Raw genomic sequence first — 12,725 nt, forward strand, 5'->3', positions numbered from 1 at the left:
GGGAGCTCTTCTTAATATTTTGACACCAAAATCATGTCGATACACCTTACCGACTGCGAGTAAAGCCACCCACGCTTTAACTTGACAGACTGTATTATTAGAGCAGTTGTATATTTCATGAATTCTTTCTTTTATAACACTCAATGAGTTGTAGAGAATAAAAGGTTTGTTGACGATATTTTCCCAAATTAATTAAAGATTTTGTTAAAACGTTCAATAATGTCGAAGATTCAATAAATTTACTTTTGAAAATAAAAACAATATCTTAGATTTATCTATAATCAGAACTGAAAATCAATGTTTTCTTACGAATTGATTTAGAAAACACACATCATCTGGTCAATATCTCAATTTTAATTCTCATAATTCCTTTTCATAAAAGATTGGTTTAATTAAAAACTTAGTCGATAGATGCATTAAATTAAGTCAGTTTAACTTTCGGAGTGATAATCTAAAGTTTATCAAAGAAACATTACAATCCAATGATTATCCTCTACCACTCATTGAGAGTGTTATAAAAGAAATAATTCATGAACTACACAACTGATCTAATGATAATAAAAAACAAGAATGGTTAGATAATCATAATGTAAATGATAAAGTCTTAACTCTTTCTTACATTTATGGGTTATCTAAAGGATGAGAGGTTCTCTCAAAAAATTTAATATTAATGTTTATTTTAAAAATATCCACAAATTAGAAAACTGTTTTATTAATAAGAAAGACAATGATGCTTAAGAAAATTTATCTAATGTAGTTCACATGATCAAATGAAATTATTGCAACAAACTTAATATTGGAGAAACTTGTAGGAGATTAAAGACACGAATAGCGGAACATAAGAGAGACTATGAAATTGGTAACAATAATACTGGACTTTCGCAACACGCTTGGAATAATAACCATTTCTTCAATCTAAAATATGAGAATATTAAAATACCAGCGAGAAAAAAAACTCCTATAAACGGAAATTTCTCCAATCTATTTTATTAAAGAAAAAAAAATTTCAACATTCGTGTTAACTTACAATCTGAAAGGTGACATATTAACAATGATCACAATTGTTATTGTACTTCGTTATACTCTCCATGCCTAATCACTGTTTCTCGGCTATATTCAATCAGCTGATTGACTGTTATGGTCAGTCGTTCTTTTTTAGCTACTGCTAAAAACGCCTTGTTGTTAACATTTTTTTTCCAAGATGTAATTATTTGATTAATTTAACATCCGTTTTCACGTATGAGGTTATAAAAAATATTTTTAATTTTTAATCACTAAAATCATTCTTGACAATTTTGTTTTTAAAAAAACCGACGTTTTATACCTCATCGAAGTAATATTTATTTAATCTGCTTTAACAATTTCTACGGTCAAATAGATCTTTTTAATGAGTTCTTAAGAGAAACCGCTTCAACTCACCAAGTTCGTCTGAAGCTTAAAGTTGGAGATTTATAAAACCTACCTACTGCACTACTTGGCATCACTTCCGCAAAAATGAAAGACATAAATTTAATGCGTTACTAGGCTGATGCTAAGAGAGCTAGCAAAGTTATTCACTGTTCATCCGACGACGTCTCTTTCGATGAAGATTAGAATTAAGTAGAAAAATGAATTTTTTTCTGATATGTGATTTTTTCGGTTCTTGGACGCAACAATTTGATATAATCAATATATTTAGTATGGATATTGTCTGTGTATTTACATGCATAAAATTAGTATCATTTTCTTATTATTTCAATTAACATCACTTCATTTAAACCACTTATAATGAACAATATCAGTTTTTGCTTGCAGACATCCAGAAAAGAGGTACCACGGCTCACCTTTTTCAGAGATGCATCTGAGTCCTCCATTCATTTTGAGATTTAAAATATTTAAACTATATTCATAAAACTGTTCAGAAAAAAAAATTATTAACTTTTTTTGAATACAGATAAATAATAATTTTTATTCTTTCTAACACTTTCAGAATAGTCTAATAAATTACTCCTTCAAGATTGAAGTAAAAATACCAAAAACTGTGGGACTCAGAACGGAGTTGAAGTGAAAAAACACGAAAAATTGTCGTTTAAAAAAAAAACGTGTATTTTGCATTTATTTTGGAAGTTACAAAATACGCAATAGAATTTCATGTAAGGATATATGTTTCAAAAATAAAAATTATGATTTTTGAGAAAAAAAATCGGTCAGGTACCAACTGAAAGCTGCAGAATAATTTTATATGCCCTTATACGATTCCGCGGATCAATTGTTTTCGAGATAATCGGAAAAAATTGAGAAAAAACGTACAAAAAGAGTGTTTGTTTAATGTTATAATAAGATAAATATAAACTCACTTTTGCAAGATACATGGCAGAGAATTTATCTCTTTCTGTACAGAATGCAATTTGTCAACTTATGGTTATGAATTTTGTTAGAATTATTTCGAAAGTGAATAATCTCTGAAGTGTTTGAGAATTCCCATGAATTGACTCAAATTCCCTTGAATGCTGTTAAATTCGCTGAAATTCTCTTGAATTCAGAGACTGTATATTCTGATTGAGACGCAAGTAGGAAAACATTTTAAATTGCGAGGAGCACTCAGTATAGCTGCCCTAGGGTTTAAACCCAATGTATAAGGAGATATTAGTAATCGCTAATTTTCATCATGATGGGTCGCGAATTCAAATAGAGATTTCGCTCGTCAGAATTACCTTTTCTCTACTTTAAGCTACTGAAGAGAAGAACACAGAAAACCTCATAAGAAACCGTAAGCCCACAACGTAAATGTCAACGTGAAATGGATAAGGTCAATTTTCACCTAAGAGGTTCGTCTTATGATGAGGAACGTAAAAATGGGTGCCTGGACAGTTAACTAACGTGACTCGGATAAGTTTAAAAATCGGTGTGTATGTAGGGGATGACATTAGAAATAGCACCTGCGCATTTCCACGCACTTACCTGGATGCAAAAGTGATGAATATTTTCATTATTATAACATTTTTTAATAAGATTAGTACATCTGGAGAAAACATCGATTAAGGCATATTGTAACAATAAAAAGCCGTTTTTCTTTACAAGTAATTTTTTCGAAAAGAAAATATGCTTCTTTACAGGTATACTACAACCAGGGATTCGAACGAAATTAAGGGGCATTTTCAGGTATTTTCCAATTATTTCTTAAAATTCCATATAATTTAGCAGAAAATAATGCTGAGTATGAAAAGTATTAAAAAATAATACAGCTACGGAGCCACATTGTCAAATTTGTGTTTCTTTTTGATATAAAATACGAATAACACATAATGTTCACATTGTGCCTTCGTAGGCTCATTATGTTTTTATAATTTTTTAGACTAAGCTTAGTTTTTAGCCAAATTCTTATAAATTTGTCGAAATAATGGGCAAATATCCAAAAACGCTCCTTAATTTCGTTCGAATCCCTGACTCCAACATTAATAAGAAATATTTAATCCAAATGGTAATATTTACCAAGATCTGCGCATTTTCCCTTCTTTTTCCCATTGTTTCTTTCACCTGTTGTATCTTCGGCAATTCAAAAGGTTTGCTCAAAATTAGTACACGAATAGTGTAAGTCTTGTGCAAAAAATTGGCGTTAGTCACTTTGAGGTAAAACAATAACTTATTCTGCTATAAATAATAATAAACATAGTCGTTTTATAAGCTTATTATTATCTTAGAAGGTTGAAAGAAAGCTAAATATCATTCTAAAAATTAAATGGCAAAATCACTTTACTTTAAAGTATCCATTATTTGTTATTGTTAAAGTTTATGGTTTGTCGTTGAAATGTTGTTGAATGTACTCATTTTGAGCACACCTTCTTTTAAATTGCTAGAGATACAACAGGTGAAAGAAACAATGGGGAAAAAGAAGTAAAAATGCGCATAACTTGGTCAATATTACCATTTGGATTAAATATTTCTTATTAATGTTGCAGTATACCTTCAAAGAAGTATCTTTTCTCTTCTATCAATTTTTGAAAAAATGACTTTAAAGAAAAACGGCTTTTTATTTTATGGTATTTCTTTAACCGATGTTTTCTCTAAATATATCAATTTGATCAAAAAAGTATATAATAATGAAAATATGCATCTCTGGGAGTAGACCAACTTCTGTTTGAAACTTTTTCCTGTAAAATCAATATCAAGAAACTTCACCTGAATTTCCGGCGACTTTAAAGCCACCTGACAACAATTTTGCATTCAGGTAAGTGCCTGGCAATGCGCAGGTGCTATTTCTAATGTCATACCCTACATGCACACCAATTTTCAATTTTATCCGAGTCATGTTCGTTGGATTTACTTTTGTTACTTTTGGAGTTTAGATTCCAGCTTTCACTTGAATTAATTAATGGCCCAGAAAAATTCAAATTATGGTAGAAAAGTGTTATCCTCTTTTACAAAACAGGATTCTAATTATGTTTACCCATAACAGAATTTACTGTATTCAAGATTTAAAAAAAAAGAGGCGTTTATCTCAATCAGCATTGCTCTTATTATTGAGGAAGGACAGAAATATCCCAAACAAAGTACTATTTGATTCGCAGAAAGGAATTAGATTTAAATCGCACTTATGAATGAACTTTACTCTGGTGCACACAACTACATCAAAATTTGTTTCAACATGATTTGAGATTTTTCACACGTTAATAATTTGATTCAGCTAGCATCTTCCACTGTAATAAACGCAGACCCCCTACTATGAGAAATTAGAAAATATATATCGAACCCTGGGTAGCGTAGTTAACCTGCTAACTCATGGCAAGACCTCAGTCTGCTTCGAGTTGGGGGCTGAGGTAGATTTTTTTCGTTTCCTGAAAAATGACTAAGAATCGACAAAATGTCACATGAAATCAACTACTTTCTTTCTGGTCGACACCACTAACATCAAAATTTGTTTGATCAAGGCTCCACATTTTTCACAGGTTAATAATTAGATGCTGCTAGCATCGACCCACTTCAAGGTCGGGCCGAGGTAAATTTTTTTTGTTTCCCAAAAAAAACCCATTAATCGACGAAGTTTAACGTGAAATAAATTTATTTATTCCTTGTCAGCACCACTATCGTCAATATTTGTTTCATCAGGTTTCGATATTTTTCACAAGTTAATAATTTTATGCAGCTATCATCATTTTTATATCATCATTTTCATATGTAACACTCGCAGGCCCCCGACTATGAGAAAAGAGAAAGTGTATATCGAGGCTTAGGTAGCGTGTTGGTGAACGAATTGACTCACGAAAAAACAGAGCTCACGGTTTGAATCGGGACCGAGATAAATTTTGGCTCGTATCCTAAAAAATGAGCCGTACATTGACCAGATTTAATATCATATATGACGTGCGCCGAAAAAAGGGGCTTACTCTTAAAAAAATGGAAATCGAGGTTTTTACAGCTCTCGACAGTTTTTGAGTTGATCATTTTAATGAAACGATCGAAACAAAATTTTGAGCATTATTACTTCTGATATTTGAGTTGTTAGATACCCGAGAAATCCGGCTTTCGCTCGAGAGCTCGACATCTCGTGAAACACCACTCACCTCTACATCTCCGCGTCTCATCTATACCTCGTCCGTCAGCCGCGTCTACGACTTATCTCTTTCGGTAAGAATGAAGTGGAAAGTGGAGAGGAGAAATTTCGTGAGTCTTCCCTCTCTCCTAAGTTGCATCTATCAGGTCGACTTCAACCGCTCGCCTTGAAAAATCTCACTTTTCGGAGTAAGCCCCCTTTCTTCGACGCACGTCACATATGAATTAATTTCACCCAGGTGGACACCACACACAATGTGAAACAATGGGAAACTAGAAAATATATATCGTGGCTTCGGTGATGTAAATAGTTAACCTGCTGACTTATTACATGACCTTGGCGTGATTCGAATCCAGGCGGTGGTAGATTTTTTGTTTGTTTCCTAACAAAATGACCAATAATGGACAAAATTTAACAGCAAATAAGTAACTTGCCATGTGGTTCAAAAATTTTCACACGTAAATACTTTAATGCAGTTGACGTCTTCCTGTATAACACTTGCTGATCCCTGACTAAGAAACTAGAAAATATATTTTGACAGTCTCTGGCATAATTGAATACCACATGTACCCGACAATAATTACTATCTTGGTTATCACATGTACTCGGCAAAAATTACTATCTTGTAAATTAACTTCACCCTAGTCTATATCATTAGCATAATAATTCTTTTCATTGAGGCTTGAAATTGTTCACAGGTTAATCATTTTTTATGGGGCTAACCTGCCTGTAAACAAATCGCAGGTCTTTGATTATGAAAAGCAAGAATATATTTTTCGTCCTTTCTTAAAAGATGACCAGTAATTGACCAAATTTAAACCTAAATAAAACAAAAATTTAACATTCAGCTCAGTATAACATCTTTAAGAAAACTTCTGTTTTGTTTCGTTTTTTCTCAGTTTCTTTAGATTACGCAGGCCGACAAAATTTGACCAATTGTCAGAACCAGAAACCAGAGTATACTTGTCCGAAGGTTTCGAGTGCGCTGAACAATAATCTTATCTGGCCTCAGAATTGCTCTATCACGTCAGGGTTTTGAGATATCCTAACCTAAAAGTTTCGCTCAAATATCTTTTTTTTCTTTGAGATATTCAATTTTGAAGTTTTGAAGTTACATGAATTCCTCAAGTTTTGTACACCTTCATACCTTCAAAATTAAATATCTGGATGATATAAAAAAGATATTTGAGCGAACCAAAGTGTATTTGGAAAGGCAAGGTTTATACTTTAAAGTGCTGGCTGTAATTTTTCGTACAAAAATAATATCTCTATGCTGCATAACCGCAAATACAGGCTAAAATTGCGATTTTCGCACTTTTAGGTAAGAGTATATCAAAACCTTGACGTAATAGAGCAATTCTGAGGCCAGATTCGTGTTCAGCGCACTTCAAAACTTCGGCCAAGTATATTCTGGTTTCCGGTTCTGAAACTTGTCAGCTTGTGTTATCTTGTGAAACGTTTGGGCTATAGCAAAGTACGGTGGTCGTTGAATTTAGCGTCAAAAAACATGGAAAACTTGTTTCGCTTTTCGTTATGTTTTCTACATCGTCTTATAGTGCAAGTTGTAATTTTTCGAGTAATATATTATTTAAAAATAACTGAAAAATCTCACTTGTAATCGAAAAATGATGTTCAGATTCGAATTCAGTCAAACAAATTACTACAGAAGAGATGAGTCTCATTTCAAATACAGGTTGATCACATTTTTTTGTCTACTAGTGTATTTTTCAATAGATCTATTTTCAATAGAAAAATCCCACATGCAACGACCTTTAAATTAAAGTTGGTCCAGCCTCACCTTTGCGTTACTTTCAATTATTGGATATTGCTAATAATTTCATCTTTTCCAATAATCATTTACTTTTTTCAGAATGCTTTAATGAATGAAGAATCTGGTGCCAAGTGTAATTCGGAAATAGAATTGGTAATGTCTCAGTCGAAGAAGTTATTAGATGTAAATGGAAGTTGGAATACTGTCGTTAATCGACAATTACCTGCATCTGGAAATATTGCTAGTGCACAGTCAGTGCGATTATTAGGTGCAAAAAATGTTCAGAGACCTCAACTAATATTTAAAGATAAAATTGACAATACATCCAAACCATGGCAACCTAGAATCAAAGAAAAACCCAATGCTTTAAAATCACTTTCCATTCATTTGGAGGAAGGAAAAGATGTAGACGTCTTCTGTCATCCTTACGAATATGAACTTAATATGTTTCAAGTATCCAACAAACAATTGGAGAAACACCTACCAATAGAGTACAAACCTTTAGAAGAAACCCCATTGATTATGATAGAAAAAGAGGCAGATATTGGAATTTTGTTAAACGACTTGTTTAGCTGTGACGAAATAGCAATTGATTTAGAGCACCATTCTTACAGAAGTTTTCAAGGGATCACTTGTCTTATGCAAATATCAACAAGAGACACGGATTACTTAATTGACACATTGCTTTTAAGATCTGAATTGCATAAACTTAATGAAATTTTTACGAAGCCAACAATCCTAAAAGTATTTCATGGAGCTGATTGCGATATTCAGTGGCTTCAGAGAGATTTGTCACTCTACGTTGTGAATATGTTTGATACACATCAAGCAGCCAAGCAGCTAGAACTACCTTACCTAAGTTTGGCGTATCTATTAAAAACATACTGCGGGTTAGAACCGAATAAACACTTTCAACTAGCTGATTGGCGTATACGTCCTCTTCCTCAGGAACTTATGAAATATGCAAGGGAAGATACCCATTATTTATTGTATATAAAGGATATTTTGAGAAATGCCTTAATTGATGTTGCAAATTGTCAGCAGAATGTCTTAAAAGCGGTTTATAATCGAAGTACCGAAATTTGTAAAAAAACTTACGTTAAATCTATTTGGACTGAAGAAAGTTATATGAGCATGTACAGAAAAAGTCAAAAGATGTTTAATAATCGACAGCTTTTCGCTCTGAAGCACTTACACAAATGGAGAGATACAACCGCTAGAGAAGAAGACGACAGTGTTAGTTACGTCCTACCCAATCATATGTTACTGAATATCGCCGAAACACTTCCAAGGGAAATGCAAGGAATCTTAGCATGTTGCAATCCAATTCCTCCATTGGTAAGGCAGAATTTATTAGGGTTGCATAAAATTATACTGAAAGCTCGAGAGCAACCACTGATAAAACCAGTTTTAGAAGAAGACATCAGACAACGCATGACTCAAAGAAGTCATGTTACGCATTCCGAAACATGGATATATTCTCCTCACGACACATCACAAGGCACGGAACCTAGAGCTGATTTACCTTGCCTGTTGAATTCCAATTCTGTAATGAAAACATTGAATTATAAACAAAGAATGAAACATATTATAACAGTGTTTGACAATCCCTCATCTGATGTAAGTAAGAATATTTATCATTAGCTTTCAATATCCTATATCCTCGCAATCCTTTTTCTAATCTTCAAATTTTGACAAATTGTTAAAATATGTTGAATATTTTGATCTTTTTAGAAATTTAAGTCGTATAAGGAGCTTTTTGGCACAAGATTAATTGTCCGAATTTACTTTTCTCGCAAGAGTCACACAATAGGATGGTGTGAAACTGCTGAACTTAATCGAATAATTTGAGCCGAGTAACAACACTCGTATATAGGCATTCGAGTGAAGTACAAAAAAATGTTTTAAGTCGATTAATTCAGAATTTTTTAAAATGAAGTTCATGACCCCAAAGTAAAATTGCGGATATCCTAGAACCCAATATTTGACTAGTTTCTAGAATTACGACTTTAAAGTTTTCGTGGTCAATTTTTGACTGCATTTTATTTATTAAAATGTTTAAATATTAAATTTCTTTCAGTATTGTTTTGAAATTATGCTAGGAAAGAAATTAAAATGATTTTTCTTCCGATTATCATGCTTCATCAGTAATAAAAACAACAAACTTCTGTCCTATGTTAATTTACAAACCACGTAACAGTTTCTTTATAAACTAAATTTTTTTCTTATCTTGACAATAGATAACAACAAAAACAGAGGAGAGATACGCGTTTTAAATGAGCTTAAGAATATCAACTGGATAACAAGTTGTTTTTAACAAATTAGAAAAGTGAAGTACCCAAAAAAAGTGGTACAAGCTTCAAAAAAAGTGAGTGATATCTGTGGATTGGGGCTATAATTAAACATTTTAAAAATATTTTGGCCGAGCACTGGTATGTCGACAATCAGACAGAACTAAAAGCAAGTTAAAAGCCAGGATAAGAAGAAAAAGGTAAAGCGGAGTGCATATGAGAAAGGACTTACGATACGCAGGTTGTACAAAAAAACGTACATATTTGAGTGGACTCGTAAGAAACTAGTAATATAAACTAACTATAAAAGAAAAAACCAAGCTGGCGGTTGAAAATACAACATGGCGCTTCAAAATTAAACATGGAGATTGGTTTCAAAAATTGTGGATAAATGATCGCATTGAAATTTGCCACAAAATAGAATGGAAAAACCAAATAAATGATAAAAATTGTGAACATGCTTTTTTTTTAATTGGAAGTATTTTTTATTCAATCAATATAAAGATTACTAATACTAAAAAAAATGTATCCGTGAAAAAGTCACGAACTTGTAGCTAGGTCTCGGATACGAGATAAATAAATAAAACATTAAATCCTTATTTCTGTGGGATATGTATTAAATATAAAAAGGAAAAATGTTATTTGTGCGATTTAATTTACATTTATAAATTTGCAACTCAGAGGATTCGAGCCTTCAAAGACTGCTGACTCGCAAAGTTCGAAGATTATACGAGAAAATACATCAATATCCAAGGAATTTTTCTCATATCCGAAACCTAGATATTAATTAAATTTTGGTTTTTAACAATGTGAAAAATTTATCTAAACGTGTCTTGTTGTAATTAAAACAAATAGCAAGGATTTTGCGTTCTTGAAATCGAAAAGGTCATGCAGTTAACGGTGTTCTTCCAAATCACGGCAGAATATAGAAGCTATCATATTCTGAACAATCTATTGAATAAACATGTGTTTTGTTTTCTTTTTGGATTGGATCTTTTAGATTGCTAAAACAATTGAAAATGTATTTTTTTAGATTGAAAAATCGGAGTAATATTAAATTGTCGTGCTTTCTGCCGCCCGTCCGATATAGCAAGGTGCTAGGCAAAGCTATGGAAAAGTTCAGTTATGCTCCACCATGTCGTGGGTCCTTTTTGTATCTGATCACTTCTTGTACTTTTGTATAATTTTTTCTGCGTTGTTTAATATTTAGGTAGCTCACGCTCGCGAAATTCGTCGAAAAATGTAAACTGAGGCGCATCGTGGAACGAGGTATACAATATTTTTCAAGGAGTTGGAAGACCGTGGCATTGTTTGATGACATTTTTTAATTTTAATATTTTCAATACATGATCTTATCGGAAACTTGTTTTTAAATTTTCTCCTCAATGGTAAAAAGTTGTGACTTTCTTCGTTTTCGAAATAATGAGGAAACGAAATAAGAGGGTTTAATTGTTGTAAGAAAATCAGCAATAAACTTGACGTTCTAAAGGTTCAAGTACATAAAATTCTGTACTTATTACTTTGTATATTCTAATCAATGATAAAGTGCAACTTTATTATTTTGGAAGTTGTACTTGTAATAAATATTGGAATTCATTAATGAAATATTTTTTAATTTCAAGACTAATCTTCTTTATTATTATTTTTATATTAAATTTAACGTTTTAGTAGAGGGAAAAATTGCCCATCATTTCTGGGTTTGCAAAACTTTCACGGTTAATGAAATTGAACAATATTTTTAATTTAAACAATTTGCACAATACGTTTTTAGAATTGGTCTTCTTCAATATAAAATTAACCTGCTAAAAATTTATGCAATTTGCTGACTATTCGTCATTCGCATTTGAAAGGTATGTAATTTTGAACATTTTTTCTAGTTTAATTTTCAAGATTTAAAATAAAATCATCTTTATTTTTAACAATTTGTAATTTAAAGCTCTTTAATTTTTAAGATTTCCAATGCAAAATTAATTGATTGACAATTTTAGATTAACTGCCCTTCCTCTTTATGTTTCGTCAGTTTAAATTGAATGTAAAGTAAGCAGGTCTTAAAAATGGCAAATTTTTAAAGCAAACCCGGAAAATTTCCACAAGAAGTGCATACAAATTGAGATATATAATATGCTTTCTTGGCGGTTTTTGAAAAAACGGACAGGCAGACAAAATCCTGCACAAGATTAAAATTGCCCCCATGTCTACGCTTTTGGGATGGAAGTATATTCCTGTCTTTCGTGCAGTAGCTATCTCTTTTTAATGAGTAGACCCTTCAGTCATGGTATCCCGATGTGCCCTTACACCCACACTACCATCCAATTTTTCTTCCAGAATTATTTGTTATTAATATGTTTCAAGATTGTCATTCCTAATTGTTATACGATTGTATTTGTTGAAATTTTCCAAGCAATTGAAGCCAAAATATATCTCTCTACTACGTATATTGCGAGAGATAGCATAGTCATAATTAAATGCATTTTACGTTAATTATTATTAATATATTGCAGTTTTCTTTTTACGTATGTATAGTCGAAATATCGCGAAAAATATTTTCCGAAAAAAAATTTTACATTATTAAATGGGGACTTGTATGAAGCGCAATAAAGTAAGCTTTATTATGACATAAGCTATATTTTTATGCGATTTTTTTCTTACGAGTCAATTACAAAGATGTGCAGCTCTTCTTGAGGGGCCTTCCTATCGTGAACAGAGTGGTAAATGCTGCTATTCTCTATCATTTCTTCTTTGTATAAACTAAAGATTTAAGAAAATAATCATTAAATTGAAATAAATAAAAATATTAAACATTGAATTAGATTTGTGTTATTGTTTGAAATTTAGTATACTTCCCACTCATTAATTTTAATTAAGTAGATTTGTATTTTCTTAAAGTTTATCTTGTTTTGTTATTGTGGGAACTCGGAAGAATATGAATCGAAGTATGGGAATGCCATTTTGAGTACCTAATTAAAAATTTGCATCGAAAACAAGTACCTCGAGGGTGAGAGGTCAGGGGCCTCACCGAAAAAAGCACCTCGATTAATTGTGGGTCCGGATGCAATAAGGGCACATAAAATTTTTTCGTGCGAAAACGAAGTCCCCTGGAGGCTTTAGAAAAAATTTTCGAATTTTAATTTTC

The 12,725-nt window shown here is 32.0% G+C and overlaps 1 protein-coding gene across 4 annotated transcripts in view; it reads left to right on the top strand.

The window, feature by feature from the left end:
* LOC117168731 (exosome component 10) overlaps nt 1–12,725 on the top strand; it is a 146,513-nt gene that overhangs the window by 32,555 nt on the left and 101,233 nt on the right. For all 4 annotated transcript variants that reach the window (XM_033354460.1, XM_033354461.1, XM_033354464.1 and 1 more), the window contains exon 3: nt 7,401–8,921. In XM_033354460.1, coding sequence (XP_033210351.1) covers nt 7,401–8,921 — 1,521 coding nt within the window. The remainder of the gene's footprint in view (nt 1–7,400; nt 8,922–12,725) is intronic.

The sequence above is a fragment of the Belonocnema kinseyi genome, chromosome 3 (genome assembly GCF_010883055.1).
Source record: "Belonocnema kinseyi isolate 2016_QV_RU_SX_M_011 chromosome 3, B_treatae_v1, whole genome shotgun sequence".
Taxonomy (NCBI): Eukaryota; Metazoa; Arthropoda; class Insecta; order Hymenoptera; family Cynipidae; genus Belonocnema; species Belonocnema kinseyi.